This window comes from Orcinus orca, chromosome 17 (assembly GCF_937001465.1).
Source record: "Orcinus orca chromosome 17, mOrcOrc1.1, whole genome shotgun sequence".
NCBI classification, from domain to species: domain Eukaryota; kingdom Metazoa; phylum Chordata; class Mammalia; order Artiodactyla; family Delphinidae; genus Orcinus; species Orcinus orca.
In genome coordinates, this window is record NC_064575.1 from 71621676 (window position 1) to 71644325 (window position 22650).

The following is a 22650-nucleotide window of genomic DNA, read 5'->3' on the forward strand; positions in this document are numbered from 1 at the left end:
CACTCTGCACCTGGCTCACCCCGGTCTCCCCGTCACAGTCCTGGCCTGGTCTCCTCTTCTCTCCTCCCACACCTCCTGCTCTTCTCTGTTTTCTAAAATGCTGACTGCAGATTTTTCCAATTCCCCTCAGGCCTCACTGCTACGTCCAAAAGCACTCAGCTCTCCTGTTCACTCACTTCCTGCCTTGAGAAATGCCCCCCACACTACTCTAGGCATTGAGGGACGTTGGTGAGCAAAACAGACAGGTTTCTGCCTCAAGGAACAGAAGGAGAGCAAAGCACAAGCAAATAAGATCACCTCAGGCAGTGACGAAGACTATGAAACAAAAACTCAAGACAGGGTGGACGAAGCATCCACCTCAGACGGGGCAGTGATGGAAGGCTTTTCTGAGCTACCGCTCAAGCTAAGGCTCAGAAGGTGAGCAGCCAGCCGCAGGCTCACGGCGGGAAGAGGGCTTGGCCAGGGGAAGGGGGCCCTGCCAGAAGAACCAGCTTGCCGAGTCTGGAAATCAGGAAGATCTCTGTGGCCGGAACACAGCCAAGAAGAAAACAAACTGTAGTGAAAGAGGAGAAAAAGACAGTCAGGGCCAACTCACATAAGCCCCTGCAGGCCACGGAAAGAAATGTGGAGTTTACATAAGTGCAATGGGAAGCCGCTGGAGTTTTATAAAAGAACATGACCTCACTGGCCTTCACTCTGACTCTTCACATCACCTTACCTGGCCTCTGGAGGCACTTATACGCGAGGCCTCTATTATGTCCTTGCTTTCTCTCTCTCGCTCCTGAAGTTACCTGAAAATACAGCTTACCCTTGCTGCCTCCATTTCATGTTCATTCACCCTCAGTCCTCTGCAGTCTGCCTTGTCACCGCATCGCTACTGAAAGTGCCTTCTCAAAGGTCTCACAAGACCTCTCGCCTTCAAAGCTTCTCACTCCATCTGATCGCTGATCTTTCCTGGAGCTCAACCTCTACACTTCCCTTCTTCTGAGCTCAGCTCCCACTTCTAATGGAAAACTCCAGCTGGATTCCCACCCTCGATCCGCTCTGCTCTCCAGCCCTGTCCTGTCTCAGTGGAGGCACCAGCATCCACCCTCACCCACAAGGCAGACTCTTCAGGGTTGTCTGACTCTTCCGTCCTCCCCTCCCCACCCCGGCCTACCCACACATTCAGCTTGTCACCAAGTCCTGTCTGTTCCACCCTCAGTGACATCCATTTCCCCTTTTGATTCTCAGCGCACTGTGCTAGGTCAGGGCCTCGGCACCATCCACTGATTGGTCCACAGCCCCTTCCCTTGTGTCCCTGGATCCAAACTCCTTCCTCTAATACGTCCTCCTAGCCACCAGATCTCCCTCGAAATCAGAGCTCTTGTCACACCACTTAAACATTTAAATATTCTTCAGACCTTCGGCATAAGGCCCAAACTCTTTAAGATGACATTTAACACCCTGTGCGAATAAAAACAAAACAGCAGAAGTACAACATTTACCAAATGTTTACGCACAGTGCATACTACAATAAGTGCTTCAGATACTTTAAACCTCACAACTCTACAAAGTAGGCATTTCCCCCATTTCTCCATTTGTCAAGATGAGGAAACTGGAGATCGGAGAGCTGAAGTAATTTGTGCAAGGTCAGACGGTGAGCGAGCAAGCGCAGAAGTCCAGGCTAATTCCCTCAATAACAACGATGTATTAGGTCCCTTAAAATGGGATCTGACTCCAAGGTCCTGCCTCCTGCTCATGACGCTGTTCTGGTCTCGGGGTCCACAGCCCACCTCTCGGTCTCCTGCCACCAAAGCTGCTCTCACTGCACCGGACCACGTGACGCCACCATGCTACACCAGCCCTTCCACTCCTTGGGCCGTGCTTTCTCTCTCGCAAGATATCCTGGCAAGAACACAGGCTCTGGAGTCAAAGATCTGGGTCCAGATCCTGGTAGCACTTCACAGCTGCGCCACCTTGGGCATGATTCCAAATCAGCTCCCCAGTCTGTACACTGGGATCCCAACATGTACCCCAGAGAGTGGTGAGGGTTAAAATGAAATAATGTATACACAGCATCGAGTACATTCATCTACACAACTGACAAATGTTCCCAGGAGCCCCATTCCATCTGTGGAGGTCCTTCTTCCTGCCACTCTGCACAGCTCCCAGGTACTGGTCCCTGAAGGGTTCTCTGCCACTGACACACTGTTTAGCACCTGTGCTGCTGGTCACCGACTGCACATATGTTTTCCTCAATACACTGAGTAGTGTAAGGAAAGGGACTCTTTTTTGATGATCTTTATGATCCCAGGCCCCAGCAGGTGCCTGGAACCCAGATGTCATTCAATGCACTTCTGAATTAAAGTGATACAGGCAATGCTAAATAAACATCCGCTGAAGGAAGTTTAAAATCTGCCAAATAGATACCGCTTTTCAGTAAGACTCACTGTTAGCATCAATACTTCTTGAATTCTTCAGAGTTAAAAAAAAATAAACAAAACAAAACCCAATGCTATGTTTTTTTGGTATTATCTGAGACCTGAGAGAGTCTGTTTCTCTCATAAATTACAGAACTGGTCCAGTGTACTCTCCCCTCTCCCTAAACTCTTATACACTATGGATCCAAAACCATGGGAGTCCCTGAACCATGGGAATTCCCTGTAGAATGAATTAAACGTTGTTTATTTGTGTTATTAATAATGATTTGAACACACGAGCAGATTTCCTTCTTCGGTAGCTTTCTGTGGAATGTGAGTGAAAAATTCCTTCTTTAAAATATCGTTTCCCCTGTGTGCAAGCACAGGTCACTATCCACACCTCCCCTCCTGGGAGCCTGTGCAGCCCACCACTGCAAGGGTCCTGGGATCCAGGGACAACTTCCCCGGGAGAACACACAGCGCGCCTCACGCTGATGCAACGTCATGCTGGCCTCTGCCGCCTGCTCGCCCTGCAGCCGTACCCCTCCCTCCCCCACAGCCTGAGTGAGCCAGAGCCACCGAATCAGCTGCTCCTTTAACCCCGTCCTGTCTGAGCGAAGAATAGAAGCCTGAAGGCGACCTACACACAGAGGCGGGGCCAAACCCAAAGGTGAACCCAGGGAGCTGTGAAAACAAAGAAGAGAAAGGGAAATCTCTCCCAGAAGCCTCAGGAGCAGCAGATTAAATCTCCACAATCAACTTGATGTACCCTGCATCTCTGGAATACCTGAACAGACAACGAATCATCCCAAATTGAGGAGGTGGACTTTGGGAGCAACGATATATACGTATTTTTCCCTTTTTCTCTCTTTGTGAAGGTGTATGTGTATGCTTCTGTGTGTGATTTTGTCTGTATAGCTTTGTTTTTACCATTTCTCCTAGGATTCTGTCCGTTTTTTGTTTTTTAATTACTTAAAAAAATTTTTTTTAATAATTTTTTTTTATTTTAATAACTTTATTTTATTTTATTTTATCCTCTTCCTTCTTCCTTTCTTTTTTTTCTCCTTTTTTATTCTGAGCCGTGTGGATGACAGGCTCTTGGTGCTCCAGCCAGGTGTCAGGGCTGTGCCTCTGAGGTGGGAGAGCCAAGTTCAGGACACTGGTCCACAAGAGACCTACCAGCTCCACGTAATATCAAACGGCGGAAATCTCCCAGATATCTCCATCTCAACGCCAAGACCCAGCTCCACTCAACGACCAGCAAGCTACAGTGCAGGACGCCCTATGCCAAACAACTAGCAAGACAGGAACACAACCCCACCCATTAGCAGAGAGGCTGCCTAAAATCATAATAAGGCCATGGACACCCCAAAACACCCAGCTGGATGCAGTCCTGCCCACCAGAAAGACAAGATCCAGCCTCATCCACCAGAACACAGGCACTAGTCCCCTCCACCAGGAAAACTACACAACCCACTGAACCAACCTTAGCCACTGGGGACAGACACCAAAAACAACAGGAACTACGAACCTGCAGCCTGCGAAAAGGAGACCCCAAACACAGTAACTTAAGCAAAATGAGAAGACAGAGAAATACAAAGCAGATGAAGGAGCAAGGCAAAACCCCACCAGACCAAACAAATGAAGAGGAAATAGGCAGTCTACCTGAAAAAGAATTCAGAAAAATGATAGTAGAGATGATCCAAAATCTTGGAAATAGAATAGAGAAAATAAAAGAAATGTTTAACAAGGACCTAGAAGAACTAAAGAGCAAACAAACAGTGATGAACAACACAATAAATGAAATTAAAAATTCTCTAGAAGGGATCAATAGCAGAATAACTGAGGCAGAAGAACGGATAAGTGACCTGGAAAATAAAATAGTGGAAATAACTACTGCAGAGCAGAATAAAGAAAAAAGAATGAAAAGAATTGAGGACAGTCTCAGAGACCTCTGGGACAACACTAAACACACCAACATTTGAATTATAGGGGTTCCAGAAGAAGAAGAGAAAAAGAAAGGGACTGAGAAAATATTTGAAGAGATTATAGTTGAAAACTTCCCTAATATGGGAAAGGAAATAGTTAATCAAGTCCAGGAAGCACAGAGAGTCCCACACAGGATAAATCCAAGGAGAAACATGCCAAAACACATATTAATCAAACTAACAAAAATTAAATACAAAGAAAACATATTAAAGGCAGCAAGGGAAAAACAACAAATAACACACAAGGGAATCCCCATAAGGTTAACAGCTGATCTTTCAACAGAAACTCTGCAAGCCAGAAGGGACAGGCAGGACATATTTAAAGTGATGAAGGAGAAAAACCTACAACCAAGATTACTCTACCCAGCAAGGATCTCATTCAGACTTGACAGAGAAATTAAAACCTTTACAGACAAGCAAAAGCTAAGAGAATTCAGCACCACCAAACCAGCTTTACAACAAACGCTAAAGGAACTTCTCTAGGCAGGAAACACAAGAGAAGGAAAAGACCTACAATAACAAACCCAAAACAATTAAGAAAATGGTGACAGGATCATACATATCAATAATTACCTTAAATGTAAATGGATTAAATGCTCCAACCAAAAGACATAGACTAGCCGAATGGACACAAAAACGAGACCCGTATATATGCTGTCTACAAGAGACCCACTTCAAACCTAGGGACACATACAGACTGAAAGTGAGGGGATGGAAAAAGATATTCCATGCAAATGGAAATCAAAAGAAAGCTGGACTAGCAATTCTCATATCAGACAAAATAGACTTTAAAACAAAGACTATTACAAAAGACAAAGAAGGACACTACATAATGATCAAGGGATCGATCCAAGAAGAAGATATAACAGTTGTAAATATTTATGCACCCAACACAGGAGCACCTCAATACATAAGGCAAATACTAACAGCCGTAAAAGGGGATATCGCCAGTAACACAATCATAGTAGGGGACTTTAACACCCCACTTTCACCCATGGACAGATCATCCAAAATGAAAATAAATAAGGAAACACAAACTTTAAATGATACATTAAACAAGATGGACTTAACTGATATTTATAGAACATTCCATCCAAAAACAACAGAATACACATTCTTCTCAAGTGCTCATGGAACATTCTCCAGGATAGATCATATCCTGGGTCACAAATCAAGCCTTGGTAAATGTAAGAAAATCGAAATTGTCTCAAGTATCTTTTCCAACCACAACGCTATGAGACTAAATATCAACTACAGGAAAAAATCTGTAAAAAATACAAACACATGGAGGCTAAACAATACACTACTAAATAACCAAGAGATCACTGAAGAAATCAAAGAGGAAGTCAAAAATTACCTAGAAACAAATGACAATGAAAACACGACAACCCAAAACCTATAGTATGCAGCAAAAGCAGTTCTAAGAGGGAAGTTTATAGCAATACAATCCTACCTCAAGAAACAAGAAACATCTCAAATAAACAACCTAACCTTACACCTAAAGCAATTAGAGAAAGAAGAACAGAAAAACCCCAAAGTTAGCAGAAGGAAAGAAATCATAAAGATCAGATCAGAAATAAATGAAAAAGGAATGAAGGAAACGATAACAAAGATCAATAAAACTAAAAGCTGGTTCTTTGAGAAGATAAACAAAATTGATAAACCATTAGGCAGACTCATCAAGAAAAAAAGGGATAAGACTCAAATCAATAGAATTAGAAATGAAAAAGGAGAAGTAACAACTGACACTGCAGAAATACAAAGGATCATGAGAGATTACTACAAGCAACTATATGCCAATAAAATGGAAAACCTGGAAGAAATGGACAAATTCTTAGAAATGCACAACGTTTTGAGACTGAACCAGGAAGAAATAGAAAATATGAACAGACCAATCACAAGCAATGAAATTGAAACTGTGATTAAAAATCTTCCAACAAACAAAAGCCCAGGACCAGATGGCTTCACAGGGCAATTCTGTCAAATATTTAGAGAAGAGCTAACACCTATCCTTCCCAAACTCTTCCAAAATATAGCAGAGGGAGGAACACTTCCAAACTCATTCTACGAGGCCACTATCACCCTGATACCAAAACCAGACAAAGATGTCACAAAGAAAGAAAATTACAGGCCGGTATCACTGATGAACATAGATGCAAAAATCCTCAACAAAATACTAGCAAACAGAATCCAACAGCACATTAAAAGGATCATACACCATGATCAAGTGGGGTTTATTCCAGGAATGCAAGGATTCTTCAATATACTCAAATCAATCAACGTGATACACCATATTAACAAACTGAAGGAGAAAAACCATATGATCATCTCAACAGATGCAGAGAAAGCTTTCGACAAAATTCAACACCCATTTATGATAAAAACCCTCCAGAAAGTAGACACAGAGGGAACTTTCCTCAACATAATAAAGGCCATATATGACAAACCCATAGCCAACATCGTCTTCAATGGTGAAAAACTGCAACCATTTCCACTAAGATCAGGAACAAGACAAGGCTGCCCACTCTCACCACTATTATTCAACATAGTTTTGGAAGTTTTAGCCACAGCACTCAGAGAAGAAAAAGAAATAAAAGGAATCCAAATTGGAAAAGAAGAAGTAAAGCTGTCACTGTTTGCAGATGACGTGATAGTATACATAGAGAATCCTAAAGATGCTACCAGAAAACTACTAGAGCTAATCAATGAATTTGGTAAAGTAGCAGGATACAAAATTAATGCACAGAAATCTCTGGCATTCCTATATACTAATGATGAAAAATCTGAAAGTGAAATTAAGAAAACACTCTCATTTACCACTGCAACAAAAAGAATAAAATATCTAGGAATAAACCTACCTAAGGAGACAAAAGACCTATATGAAGAAAATTATAAGACACTGATGAAAGAAATTAAAGATGATACAAATGGAGAGATATACCATGTTCTTGGATTGGAAGAATCAACATTGTGAAAATGACTATACTACCCAAAGCAATCTACAGATTCAATGCAATCCCTATCAAACTACCACTGGCATTTTTCACAGAACTAGAACAAAAAATTTCACAATTTGTATGGAAACACAAAAGACCCCGAATAGCCACAGCAATCTTTTTTTTTTTTTGCACAGCAAAGGAAACCATAAACAAGACGAAAAGACAACCCTCAGAATGGGAGAAAATATTTGCAAATGAAGCAACTGACAAAGGATTAATCTCCAAAATTTACAGCAGCTCAATATCAAAAAAACATACAACCCAATCCGAAAATGGGCAGAAGACCTAAATAGACATTTCTCCAAAGAAGATATACAGATTGCTAACAAACACATGAAAGAATGCTCAACATCATTAATCATTAGAGAAATGCAAATCAAAACTACAATGATATCATCTCACACTGGTCAGAATGGCCATCATCAAAAAGTCTAAAAATAATAAATGCTGGAGAAGGAGTGGAGAAAAGGGAACACTCTTGCACTGTTGGTGGGAATGTCAATTGATACAGCCACTATGGAGAACAGTATGGAGGTTCCTTAAAAAACTAAAAATAGAACTACCATACGACCCAGCAATCCCACTCCTGGGCATATATCCTGAGAAAACCATAATGTAGAAAGAGTCATGTAGCATAATGCTCATTGCAGCTCTATTTACAATAGCCAGGACATGGAAGCAACCTAAGTGTCCATCAACAGATGAATGGATAAAGAAGATGTGCCACATATATACAATGGAATATTACTCAGCCATAAAAAGAAACAAAATTGAGTTATTTGTAGTGAGGTGGATGGACCTAGAGTCTATCATACAGAGTGAAGTAAGTCAGAAAGAGAAAAACAAATACCATATGCTAACACATATATATGGAATCTAAAAAAAAAAAAAAGTCATGAAGAACCTAGGGGCAAGATGGGAATAAAGACACAGACCAACCAGAGAATGGACTTGAGGACATGGGGAGGGGGAAGGGTAAGCTGGGACAAAGTGAGAGAGTGGCGCGGACATATATACACTACCAAATGTAAAATAGATAGCTAGTGGGAAGCAGCCGCATAGCACAGGGAGATCAGCTCGGTGCTTTGTGACCACCTAGAGGGGTGGGATAGGGAGGGTGGGAGGGAGGGAGATGTAAGAGGGAAGAGATATGGGGACATATGTATATGTATAGCTGATTCACTTTGTTATAAAGCAAAAACTAACACACCATTGTAAAGCAATTATACTCCAATAAAGATGTTAAAAAAATATATATGTATGTATCGCTTCCCCCTTTGTCAATGTTTTATACATTTAATTTTCTTTCCTAATTTTAATGGCTGCCAATTTTAACCTTTTATCTTGAGTGATGATACAAGTTGTATTTTTGAGCAAACATAGTTTTGTTTTTAAATCTTACATGCTAAAAGGATGCATTCAAAGGATTCTATCTAGACCATGGGAAAAATCTTAAAAACATATACTAAGTGTGTGGCCTAGAATTTTTAGAAGCTTAAAATTAGAAAAATAAAACCTTTACTCTGAGCTTAGCACCATGTGTGTTTAATTCACTCTTAGCTTACCTGGTTCGTATAAAAGAGGCACAGGCTTTCATCTGAGTTTCTAGCAACACTGCTGCTCTCTCTTCTGCCATACAGTTTTGAATATTTTTTAAAGCTTTCTCATTCTTCTGGTTATTACCACTGCTCGTTTCCACAGATAACGCAGAGCTCTCGGGCAACATTTCAGGGAAACACAAAAGACAGTCTTTTCCTGAGTGGGGACAAGAGAATTTGATAGCCTTGTCACTCGAGGTGAAACTGTTCTGTTTCTGAGATGACGCAAGCAATGCTGCAAGCACTGGCTCCAGATTCAGGTAAGCCTCTCCCAATCTGCCCCAGTTCCAAGGATTAAAGGGATGCAAAGAAATCAGTTTCTGTAGGCAGAAAATTGTTTTCTCCAAGTTCTGCAAACTTGAACAAATAGCAAACTGGAGGTAGAGCACAGTGGTTAAATGGTCTGTGTTAGTTGCCTTATTTTCCTAAGGAGAAAAAAAAAAGATTAGGAAGTTTAAACTATGGAATGTTTCCCATATAAAAATGAAGATGCCTAAAAATCCAAGTTGTACATGTTATAAATGACAAGTAGCCACACAAGTAGGGTGAACTAAATATTTTTCAATAGATCTCAGTTCAAAACCATAAACCTAGAGAAATATAAACTAACCTAACAAAATAATCACCAGTCATTCCCAAACACCCTAATGTCACAACAGTCACATAATCCAGGTGATAGTGGCCTGGCAAAGTTCAGCACCAAAAACCTCTGTGTCAGTTTATTTTCCATTTGTATTATAATCTTTATTGTCTTCAGCCAGATATCTGAAAGACCCAAGCCAACTTTTTTATACCCTGTGCTAATGGTTCCATTTTAATATTCCAGGCTTTCTAAAAATCCAAATCGTAATTTCCTTGAGGATTCAAAGGGACTCTATTTCCAAATTTTACTTGGCCTAGATATCCTAAACAGGATGGCCCTGCAGCTCTCAGTGTTTCGTGATGCATAACTGAATCCAAATGCCCTCTCTGGTAACTATTAGCAGGGCCAATTATTTCTGGCTGGAGGGGATTGCTTGGTTTCCTTCTGATCAGAAAATCCTTTTCAAGTCTCCTTAATCAGAGCCATCACCTCTTGCCTAACTTGCCAAATGGCAAAAGCCCTGTGGGTTAGGGAAACAAGCCTCCTTTTTCTAAGTTAAAGTCTGTAGAGATTCAGTTCATTTTAAGTCTAAGGAAAACCTGGCCTACTAGTATTCAGATCAAGCCCCTGCATAGAACTGAGCAAGAAATATGAGTAAAACTACCCAGCATGGGGCTTCCCTGGTGGCACAGTGGTTGAGAGTCCGCCTGCCGATGCAGGGGACACGGGTTCGTGCCCCGGTCCGGGAAGATCCCACATGCTGCGCAGTGGCTAGGCCCGTGAGCCACGGCCGCTGAGCCTGCGCGTCCGGAGGCTGTGCTCCGCAACGGGAGAGGCCACAACAGTGAGAGGCCCGCGTACCGCAAAAAAAAAAAAAAAAAAAAAAAAAACCTACCCAGCATGCAGCTGGAAGAAACTGGCTGACCAGTGAGTGAAAGCTTGAGGAGGATTCTAAGTATTCATATATTGAGTGAAAAGACAGGAAATAAAGCCTCATGTAACCTATTCAGTCATACTATACCTTCCCGATGACAGATCTGATCTGGTTTTATTATTACTATTGTTCAGTATTCTGTCCTTCCCCAGAGACCATTAAGTTCCAGAAGTTTTTGTTCAATGCTGAATTCCTAGTAGAGAGCACAGCACCTCAGACATAGCAGATGTCTAATAACTGTTGAGTAACACATCTTTATGTTTTTTATTTATAATAGTGAAAGCAACACGTATAAACTACCTACAGCAAACGCCACCTTTCCTCTACAGTCTATAGTGCTCTATACTGTTTACAAACATTTTCAGATTGCGGAAGCAAGTATGTGGTGGGGTAGGGTGGAGCACGCAGACCATGGTTTTGATGGCCTAGCTAGTAAAGAACTCTCTGGAAACTACATTCCATTTAAACGAGTTTGTGTGCACAGTACTGCAACTCCTTCTATAATGCAATGATGATGACGAGAGTTAACATTTACAGAGTGCTTACCATATGCCAGACACTACTCTAAGTGCTTTACTCATTTAATCCTCAAGACAATCCTTTAAAATAGACTCTACCACTATCCCCATTTTATAGTTGAGGCAACTGAGTCCTAAGAGAGAAGTCAGACAAGCTGCCTGACGTCACACAGCTATGAGTAGCAGAGCTACAATCGGTCCCACTAGAAGTCACAGAAGAAAGGTACTTCAGAAGAGCTGACGCGTGTTAGCTGGCTTAGGATTCTCCCACTAGACACTAGGCCAGCAATGTATGGGCAGGGTATGGACATGGTTTTCTGTCTCCTTAGCACCGAACCCAGAACTGCACACATGGTAAGACTGAAATAAATGTTTATGAAGTGATAAATGGAAAAAAAAGTCAGTAACTGTCAAAAAGCAGTTTCCTTACCACAGTTTATCACATGAGCCTATCAGCCGCTATAAGATGTATAAACTGTTTGTTTAAGAAATAAGTTCCAGGGCTTCTCTGGTGGCGCAGTGGTTAAGAACCCACCTGCCAATGCAGGGGACATGGGTTTGAGCCCTGGCAGGGAAGATCCCACATGTGGGGCAACTAAGCCCGTGCGCCACAACTACTGAAGCCCGCGAGCCTACAGCCCGTGCTCTGCAACAAGAGAAGCCACTGCAGTAAGAAGCCCGTGCACTGCAACAAAGAGTAGCCCCTGCTCGCCGCAGCTAGAGAAAGCCTGCACACAGCAACAAAGAACAAAATTTTGGCTGCACTGGCAGCCAAAATAAAATAAAATAAAAAGAAAGAAATAAGTTCCATTACAAATTTTATCCAAAAATGATTAAGAAGAGAGGTGAATAAACTTCAGTAGAAGTTGTGAGCATAAAGTGTTCATATCCTGCTGGGCACTCCAAGACTCACTGTGTTTTGTTCAATGCTGGGTCATGACCTGCCCACTCCAGAGCACGAGGGGGCAATAACCACTGGGACAAAACCCAGAAATGGGCCGGAGCGAGTAACAAGAAGAGGGCCTACAAGTAGGGAAAAAGAAAACAAAACACAGGGCATCAGGAAATGAGAAAACCATGCAAATGGGCAGGCTCCACTGAGATCATGTGAAGAGACCCAAAGAAAGGGGTGAGACCTATTAGCCTATGCTGCCATTTCTTCCCCAACACTCCTGCCCACCAGGGTGCCCAGCAGCCCAAGGACCAGTTCTCAAAGTCCTGACAGAGGAGCTGAAGGTCTTCTGACTGGTCCTTCCTCCTGCCTGGTAACTATCCCAAGCTCTGGATGGCATCTGCTGGCAAGAAATCCTTCTCTGAGCCACAACAGCAGAGACTCACTAAGCTAGAAGGAACCAGAGAGCCAGTCCAGCCCCTGACACTAATCCACCTGTCACTGCTTTCGGTGGTCTAGGGGGGGAGACAAAGCACAACAGTGATATGCAGGTGATGTGAGGAAGAGAGAGGTGATGGGAGAGCAGAACAGTGAGGAAGGACGGGTGACTGATGTCTAGAAAAAGCAACTGAAAGAACCGAAGTTGCTGTTAATTTTCAGACCAGGGAGACTGAACACCATTAAACCCCGCCAAGTTCACTGTGTTCATGCCATGTGCTTCCTTAACAGGGTAATCTTATCTTCCAGCTTAAGAATTAACCCACAATTAGTAGAGGGGAGAAAAAGAGTGAACAAAACACAGCTGTTTTCCATGTTCCGAAGACAATTACCACCAAGGGTTCCTCTCACTGCAAGAGGCTGAGGTCCTATGCAATGAACCCCGGCAAGCAAACTGTGGGATTTCTCTTAGTTAATGAAACGGAGGAGGACAACTCAATTGGCTGCGTACTTCAGGCTGACCTCTGGTCAACGAGATCCACAGGATTCAAGATCAGAGCCTCAGTGCCTCAGTAAGTCCCTCTGAGGAAGAAAACTGGTCATCTATAAACTAGGACTGGTCGACTGAGACTTGTCCCCATATAAAATTTACACTAAAAACTGTAGGTGCTTTAATCTGAAAACAAAAACAAGCAGGATATAGAATTGCAAAAAAACCTGCTTTTATTAAATTCCTTAAAAAAAATTCTGCAGACTCCATTTAAGAATAAAAAGGATTAAGCTTGGCCTAGTATGATATTTAGTCATTTTTTGGTAAACTTTTTTCCTGTTTATAAAAGTAATATATGTTCATTGTAGAAATTTTAGAAAATAAAAATCTAAACAACAACAAAACACCTAAAGAAGAAAACACATCACATAATCCTTCCACTCTGAGTATTTACTCCTAACAAGAGTAAAAACCTTTGCAAGTGAGACTTCCACGGTGGTCCAGTGCTAAAAAGTCTGCCTTCCAGTGCAGGGAATGTGGGTTCGATCCCTGGTCGGAGAACCAGGATCCCACATGCCGCGGGGCAACTAAGCCCGCACACCGCAACTACTGAGCCCGCGCTCCTCAACTAGAGCCCATATGCTCTGAAGCCTGTGTGATACAACTAGAAAGAGAAAAAAACTGCACACCACAACTAAAGAGAAGTCCGCACACCTCAATGAAAGATCCTGCATGCCGCAACTAAGACCCGACACAGCCAAAAAAAAAAAAAAAAAACCTTTGCAAGTGAGATTTTCAGGCAATGAAAAATTTTGAGCATAACACAGGAAAAAATATTACAAGCAAATGATTATGTCTAGACCTCCAAACTGTTCATCATAATAAAGTTCTTCCACCACTGACAATTTTCTTCTGCTTATCCAAACACACAGATTTAGCTGCAACAAGTTGTCTTTTGTTTTGTTTTTTACAAAATAAACCATTCAGCCATCCTAGGGAAGCAAATGGAAATACGCACAGAAACCACTCACCAAGTTTGTAGCAATCTCCAGGGCTTCCTCGTGCCTCCCCAGGTGAACGAGACACCGAGCCTGGCCTTCCTGGACATCCCTTTTCATGGCAAAATTCGTAGACGGCAGTTTTTCTGAGATACTGGAATACTCCTGCAGTGCTTTCTGGCAAATATTTGTTAAATAAAGGAAAATGAAGGGAAGGGATGAAAAGAAAGGCAGAAAACACAGTAGAAAAAAGAATTCAGTCATGGGGGTGACGTGTTTCCTAGGCAGAAGGTAATGTTATAACTGACCCTACAATGAACTAAAGGAAGACTTGAGCATTTTAGTCAGTACTCTTTTTCTGAAAGGTAGAGAAAAAATGGCTGGAGACTATAAATAAAGCATTCTGGAGCCCAAAAGACCAGAATGTGAATCCTGGGTTTGCCACTAACTTGCTGTATAACCTTTTCACCTCAGCAAAATAACAACAGGACTCTTGTGAAGATGACATGAAGTCTCTAAATAAAGCAAGCTGACAACTAATCTAGTTGTTAGTTCTTTCCTTTTCTTACACATTTTCGGGTGCTTTGTTCCTGTGGCCCCATGAGGTATCTGTGCTAGAGGTTCCCACATAATTAGGAGATACAGAACCTGGGGAAACAGACCTACAAGGATCCCAACAAGCTCTCTATACTGGAGTTACAGGAAACAAAACAAATTATACAGAGCTAGAAACTTGGGATTCTAAGATTACAAACACATATCACAAAAGATTAAATTCATCTTCACAAACAACACACTCATAACTCAGTATACTGTTATTTAAATATACTGTAATGGACAGAACAAAAGCCCATTTCAAGTAGTGCAATCTTCTATATGTTAAATTCTACCTGATACTCCTGCCGTCTGTAGGCCAGGTCCCCTTTGAATTTCTGGATAGTCAGAGCTTCAACATCATCACTGCTCCCCGTTTCTTCATAAAACCACTAGAAATTGTGAAAACAGCATATTATAGAGAATGAAACTACACTTTTCCACCCCCTACTCAGAAGCAATTTCCCATATATAATTGATTAAACCTCAAAAAAGACATAATTCTTCAGGATAAGACTCAGGAAAACATCTGACAAAGAAGAATGACAATTCTAACGGTGGCCCAGTTTTTATGAAAATTATCACAAGTAGTAAATATACCAATAATACAATACCTCTTAACTAAAACACAAAAGTATATGGTTTTATCTACAGCATTTCCAATTTGGGGTTGTGATGCTTGGGAACCTACATTTAACTAGCACAGTTCACGATGGTTCTTTAGACTGAGATGTTTTCCTGCAGAGAAATTTTTAGGGTGAATGGAATAGGGATTGACAACTCTTTATGGAGAGGACACAGAAAAGAAGAACTGTCATTATAGTGCTACTATGAAAGTGTAAAAGCCAAAAGTAGAATCGACGCAAAGAGGGAATAGAGATGAAGGCTGAAAGGTGGCTTCCGTGCAATCAAATGCCAAAGTGCTATAGGAGAAAAGTCTCAGGAAATGCCCATCTGGAATATTTTATTCACTTTTCTACTGATTTAAACCCTATGGATAGAAAGATCTTTTTTGATTATTGCATAAAGAACATTAAGATGAGAAAACACGAATGACGAGAAGCACTGTGTGCCAGTTTTCCAGCTCCAAAGAAGTATCTCATCCTCCCCCCGCCCCACCTTTTTAAAAAAATGTTTTTATTTCTGGCTGCATTGGGTCTTTGTTGCTGTGCATGGGCTTTCTCTAGTTGCAGCGAGCAGGGGCTACTCTTCGTTGCAGAGCACAGGCTCTAGGCGCGCGGGCTTCAGTAGTTGTGGCTCACGGGCTCTAGAGCGCAGGTTCAGTAGCTGTGGCACACGGGCTTAGTTGCTCTGCAGCATGTGGGATCTTCCCAGATGAGGGATTGAACCCGTGTCCCCTGCATTGGCAGGCAGATTCTCAACCACTGTGACCTCAGGAAAGTCCCCCATCCTCCCTTTTACTCAGAGTAACACACACCGAGGCTGAATGAAGTCAGTTACACACTATTATTAATTCAAACGTAACTGCATTTGTGATGGTTCCACCATCACATCAAAATTTCTTGGTTCTATTTCTAAAAGAGTTGCTTGGGTATCACTGCCCCCCTGTTAATTAGTAATATCGTTAATTAGTAATCGTTTCCCTCCTTAGCCTGATTCATCATTGTGGAGAAAGCTAGCAACCACTGTTTTTCTGTTCTCCCTGAAGTACTGTGTAACCCAACAACAGCCTATATACTGAACCCATAATTTTCCTTTGCACTTTATTGCTCTCCAGTCACATACTCTATTAGATTATTAGCCAATCCCAACTTCTTGAACAATAAATGAATAACTGCAAACCTCCATCCAATGTTCATCATCCTACTGGGAAATGATCAAGCAAAATTGGCTCTCAAACGCAAGAGCGCAGATGGGGATGGCTTTAAATACCCCATTCTGATAAGAGTAGGAGGGAAAAGCTGTGAACAAGGGTGAGACTAAGAAGAGAAGTGCTGGTAAGGCAAAACACCTGGTCCCACACCAAACAGGCAGGGAACACTCATCTTCTAACCCAAACTCCTGGTTTTACACTTGGGGAAACCAAGAGGACTTGAATGGGGCCTGAATTTATGAGCAGTTACCATTTACCAAGTAAATTCTAATGACAAGTGATTTGGGGATTTTACTTTATAAGTATACAGCATACCACACCTGGCGAAGTATTATCTCATTCCACTCTCACAATAAACCTGTGAGCCAGCAAACATTATTTTTTCTCAAATGACAAATAAGGAACTGACACTTTGAAAGGCAACCGGTAAAGCCAACGCTGGAACGCAAGGGTCCTATCTCACACCTGTGGCTTTTTAATGCGGTACCCCATGACTTTGAAAGCCCATTCCCCGCTTTTAGTCTACACGATCAAGTACTAAAGGTCACTCTGAAAGACTGCATGTGGCAAGGAGAAAATGTAAGTGAAATAAAGCAAGCATACAATTCTGTAATTTCTGAGTGCCTGACATCTGTAAGTACAAGGGTTTTAAGGAAAAATGAGACAATACATGTCAAGGAACCCTGCCCAGTGCCTGGAACACTACCTGATAAAAAGGAATTATTATTGGTGAGATGAGATTTACACACATGAAAGAATACCAGGTTAACAGTCTACTTATTCAAAATATTCACGGAGTTCCCACTATGAACAAAAACTGCCAGGCACTGTGGAGGACATAAAGTTAAGCACGCACGCTCCTGTGATCATTAAGCATTCTGGGTCTAAGAGTTTTATGAGATACTGACAAGTGCTTTAATAGGTAAAAGAGGGAAAAGGAGTCAAAACAAAAATATGTGGTTGGAAGGGGGAATCAGAAAAGACTTCTTGGAGGAGGTGGCATTTAAGGTGCGCCTTGAGAAATGTCTATAATTGAACGATTGTGACCATCTGAACGGGGTTAACATGGGCAGGGGGAACTCAGTGAACAAGGGCAGGCCCGTGGGTGGGACGTCACGGTTCAGGGAGCAGACAACACTGAGGTCTGAAAAGTGGGCGGGGGCTGGATTTCTGGGGGCCCTGACTGCCCGGCAGCAGAAGCAGTGAAGCTCCACGGGAGCTACTACAGATTTTAGAGCAGGGGCGTGAGGCCAGCGAGCCTCTGGGAGGCAGGCCGAACGCCAGGTGCGAGTTGATGGCCGACGGCGCGGGGATTCCATCGGGGGCAGAGGGGGCCGGGCCCAGCCGGCTGCGGCTCGAGTAGGGGAAGGGACACCAGGGAGTCCGCGTGGACGCAGGACTCGTGCCGGGAGGGTTTGGGTTCGGGGGTAGGCCACGCGGCCTTGGGGCGTCTGAAGCGCTGTCGGGCCGGGACCCGGGAGCGCGAGACCCGGGGGCTGGGATGAGGCCGAGAGGCCCCGCTTTCTCACCTGCGGCTCGCAGAGCTTGGCGCGGTAGGACGCAAGCGGTCCAGGCCGCCTCTCCCGCCTCTCCTCGAACACCGAGTCCTCGAACTCGCCGCCAAGCAACCAGCAGCCGGTTTCCATTGCGCGCCCAGGACAGGAGCATCGAGAGGAGGCGGTGCCTAGAGCGGCGCCCACGTGCGGGCCAACGCGGAAGGGGCGGGGCCGTCGAGGCCCAGCGAGCGGCATGCTGGGACTTGTAGTCTTTGGGCGGGAGCCAGACCGGGACTTGGCCCACGGCAAGTTGGGAGTCGTTGAGCTGAGATTTTATCTGGTTCACGACGCGAGGACAGAACTTGACTTCTCTGTTTCTGGAGATGGACAGAGCGATCCTTACGTGCACGCATCAAAAAGCACTAGCCTCAGGGTAGCTGTTCAAAACTGGTAGGTACCAGTTTTTCACTATTGACCATACTCCTAGCACTGTGTTAAGCACTTTTTTTTTTTCTTCCATTTTACTGTATCCTTTCCTAACAACCTCTGAACGGCACGATGATTCTCATTAAAAACTGGGGCTTAGAGAGGTTACGTATCTTGCTCAGGATCAATTATTACATGGCAAAGAGCTGGGAAAAAAAGAATTGAGTCAGTAATACCCCCGTGTCTCCATAGAAGAGACACACCAATAATAAAGACCAGGGTACAGTAATTCACGCACTTGTAAAACAGAGGACATGGAGATTTACTCTGGGGACTCCATCAGGGAGCATTAATTCTGCCTAGAAAAACACTAAATCCCAGAATTCTAACACCAGCATTTACTAGAATTCTTATACCTTCAAGATGTTCCTTGAGACAAGAAGGTAGAGATTGTTGACAAAATACCGGCCAGTATTCCACAGCACAGTATTACTGTGCCATATTACACAGAAGGTAATAGACATGGAGGTTTTCTCTGGTTTTCCTCCTGTTTCTCCTCACTCTCACCAGCTCCTCTTCCACCAACTGTCTTCCAGGATTCTTTCCTCAACCCAAATTTCTACTCCACACATTCACCCTAGGGGAACCTAATTCACTCCCTGATTTTTCAGAATCCATCTCTCTGCTGATGACTCCCCAAATCTAGAAGCAGCTCATATATCCTTGGTGGAAAGCTCCACCAGAACAGCCTCCAGACATTAACTACTGATGAATCCATCCATAGAAAAGCCATTAAGAAAAAGTCCTTAGGAAAAATTTAGAACTTATAGAAAAGTGAAGGAAAAAAGGTATCCATAATATTGTCACCGAGAAGCAATGACGTCTAAAGAAGGTAAACTTATTTGCCCTAATTCTAATATGCCCTTGTCCTACCAAAAGGCAATACAGCATAGTGTCAAAGGGCCTCAAGCACCAGATTTGTCTGGATTCGTGGTCCTGGTTCAGTTATTCGCCCACTGTGTGACCTGATCCGTGAAGTGGGCATTGATTAAAATAATGCATGTAAGGTGCCTGTCAGCGAGTGAGTAATACATGTTCATTCAAAATTCCTGTTCCAAGTGCAAAGAGAAAAGCAAAGGCAGGCAGGGAGATTTTTTTCAGCTTTCTCTTTTTGAAGGCTCCTTGGTTTTGGAACTTCCACCCTCTCTTGTTCTGAGGTGCCCCCAGGTCTGACCTCCTGGCCCAACAACTAACTGAGGTAGATATTTTGCTGAAATGGTCAGGAAGTCACGGAAGGGCAGTTTACAGGTAAAAGAGAGTTCTTTGCCCTTTGAACTCAGGCTTCCTGAGCTAAGGGGTTTCCAGCTTTTTTACCACTAAGAACCCTTTTAGTTATTTTCCCCCAGAGTAGTGGAGGATTTGTGTATGCAATAAAACTGCATTTATTAACCAATGCTTGCTTCATTTTCGTTTACAAAAATAATTGAATCCAAATCCTGTATAACAGCCAATCCAAGCCTCTGCCCAGCCTGAGCCTATCAGCATTGCCTCGCTGTGTGTTAGAATTCTATGAAAGTGAAGAAGTAACTGCCAAAGGACCCTGGGAAGCCTGAGGAAAGGTTAAACGTGATTGATGTTGAGTCTTTGGCAATAATGAAAACAGCTCAAAGACCCCTATCACTGTTGAGGACCCGGGGTCTGGAACCCCAGCTTGTAAACCACCACCTCAATTGATAGGCCCTGGAATACTTTTTTAAAAGAGGAGAGCACTCTGTAACTGTTAAATATATCTTAAATACCTAGGAAATGCCAGGTGTTAGGGAGTAGATGGAAATTCTGTAAGCATCTAAAATGGTATGGATGGTGATAAAAGTGATAAAAGTTGATTTCTATAGATTTGTATCTATAAAAACCTGAATTTAGATAGAGGGGTGTGATTGAGTTTCCCCAGGCAAGGTAGCTATCACCTCCTCGAGGCAGCCCACCTTCCTCTTTCCTGTAATTTCCCCATGCTTCTATCCACCGTGGCATTAATCACACCATGGACTGTTGGAGATTGGAGACTGTGTCTTTTTCACTCTTGTAAACTCAGCCCCCAGACAGGGCTTGGCCCAGAGCAGCTCAATCAATGCCTGTTGCATGGATAGAAATGGCAGAAGGAGAAGACAGGAGCATTTCTCAGTTTTAAGTCACATGTTCATGTCCTCTCTATGAGTGGGAGAGGGGAGAACATTTATTGAGCATCTGTGACGAACTAGGTTGTGCTATGGGCAACCTATTAGCTTTATTTTAATTAATCCTCACAATCTCTCTCTCTCTCTCTGAATTAGACGTTATTATTTCCATTCAAAGAGCTGAAGGCTCTGGTGCTTTGCTGGTTGCTCAGAAGAGGCTGTGGGGCTGGGAGGTGACAGGGAAGCCAAATAGACATAGATGCATAGTCTACAGGATTTACAACCACTGGGATCTTTGCCTTGGCCTTGGCTGGGAGGCCCTGAGCACATCACTCTTAGGGGTGCTTCCAGGGACAGGACTGTTCTCACTGTACTTAGCAATTGCAGTCCTTCACGCTCCTCCCAGTATCGGGACCCTCTCAATTTCCACCTCTGCCTCTCAAAGGCACTCCCCTGCAGAACACCAAAATATCATCTTTAATCAAAGGTGGGAAGACTGGTTGTCTTCAGAGCACTTCTGGAATTGCCCAGAAATACAGACCTTCTGTGAGGCAAGAGGGAGCCTGAGGAAGTTCTTATCCAGCCCTCAAGGATGGGTGTCTGAGGTTAGCACTTTCCTCTCTGGCCCAAAGGAGATGTTGGAGGTGCTTTGAAAAAGCCTGACACCTTTCTAACTACGCACCCCTTAGCTAGGCAATCAAAGCCATCTACAACCTGTTGCCAACCTAACCAATACTGTTTCATTATTATTATTTTAGTGTTTTAGTTTTTACAACTTTATTGAGGTATAATTGAGGAACAGTAAACTTCACACATTGAAAGTGAGTTTATATAAGTATGCACCTGTGAAACCTTCCCCAAAGTCAAGGTGATGAACACGTGCATCACCCCTGAAAATTTATCCCCGCCCGCCTCTTCCCCATCCCCTTAACTGAATCATTGCTCTACACCCAGGCTGGTCCTACCCAGATTCCGCCTCCCAGATTCTTCTCCCTGAGTCTTTCCCTCATCCTGCAACCTTCCCTGCTTACCAGGTTTCGGCTCACCATTTCCTTTGTCAGGAAAGTCCCTCCCAGTGCCCTCCATCTGGCTGACTCCCTGGAAGCCTTTCCTGATCCCCTAGTCTGGGCTACATGGCCCCTATCTGGGTTCACATAGTGCCACGTGCTTTCCTCTAACAGGGCGCTTCTCATCCCGGATAGCTCTTGTCCAAGCTCGCTTTTTGGCCCTTGCTCACTTGTCCATCACCTGCAGGAGACTGTGAGCTCGTTCTACGCAGGGACTGCGTCATTCTCTCTGTGTGTAGCACCGAGCAGTGTCTGGCACCCAGTAGGCCCTCACTCCATGTTTGTTAAGTGGATTAATCATTAGCTGTTTGCACAGAATTCTCTCCCCTGTACACTGTCCCCTCGTCCTCTAGGGAAACACTTGGTCCACAGTATTCACTTCTGCATTCTGTGTGCCACCCAATATATTGTTGAGGGCCTGCTCTGTGACAGGGGCTGAGGATACCACCCATGGTCCCTGCTCTTAAAGAGCCTAAATTAAAGTGGGGAAGACAGGTGATAAACACGTAAGCAAGCAAATTATTTAATTACAGGCTGTGGCAAAGTGCTAGGATAGAGAATAACAGGGCTTAGCAGGTGTAAAACATCTTCCATGATGAAATCACATCTCTTCCTCTCCTTTTCTTACCCAAGCAGTTTACCTCTGACCTCCCTTTCTCAGTTTCCATGGATATTTGTAAATATTGCTTTTCCTCCTTTTCCATCTCTTTTGGTTTCTTTTGAGCAAAGCATACCCTTCCATTACTGTTATGAGTTCCAGCCCACTAATTCTCAAGTATTTATTAATTTATATTACCGTATTAAGCTTGCTCATTTATTTCCCATATTCTGTAAGTTTTTATAGTTGGTACATTCATTGATTCAACTAAAATGCATTGAGTACCTGCTATAAGCAAGGACTGTTTTCAGAGTGGAGGATACAGTGATAAATAAGACAGATGAGATCCTTGCCCTCATGGAACTTCAGTTGTAGTGGGCAGACAAATAATAAACAAGGAAGTAAACGAACAAGGTAGTTTTAGACCATGTTAAGCGCTACAAAGAAAATTTGAGGGATGATGTATAAGGGACTCCTTCATGTAGGGTGGCCAGGGAAGGTGCCTCTGAAGAGCTGAGCCTGGAGTGAAGAGAAGGAGCTGGCCAAGAGGACATCTGGAGCAAGAGTATCTGAAAAACTGCAAGGCAAGAATGAGTGGGAGGCGAGCCACGGCGCCGAGGC

The 22650-nt window shown here is 43.3% G+C and overlaps 1 protein-coding gene across 14 annotated transcripts in view; it reads right to left on the minus strand.

Annotated features, from left to right (window-relative positions):
* C17H8orf76 (chromosome 17 C8orf76 homolog) overlaps positions 1 to 18346 on the minus strand; it is a 72509-nt gene extending 54163 nt beyond the window's left edge. For 12 of the 14 annotated variants that reach the window (XR_007472673.1, XR_007472674.1, XR_007472681.1 and 9 more), the window contains exons 1-4: positions 17798 to 17956; positions 14731 to 14826; positions 13874 to 14017; positions 8955 to 9412 (exon numbers count right to left, since the gene is read on the minus strand). Coding sequence is in view for 3 of the 14 variants with exons in the window: in XM_033419861.2 (XP_033275752.1) it covers positions 8955 to 9412; positions 13874 to 14017; positions 14731 to 14826; positions 17798 to 17914 (815 nt within the window). In the remaining 11 variants the exon portion in view is untranslated. Of the gene's footprint in view, positions 1 to 297; positions 554 to 8954; positions 9413 to 13873; positions 14018 to 14730; positions 14827 to 17797 lie in introns of all 14 variants that reach the window. The other 2 variants (XM_049700537.1, XM_004265344.3) reach the window with 2 other exon arrangements.
* Positions 18347 to 22650: the final 4304 nt, after the last annotated feature.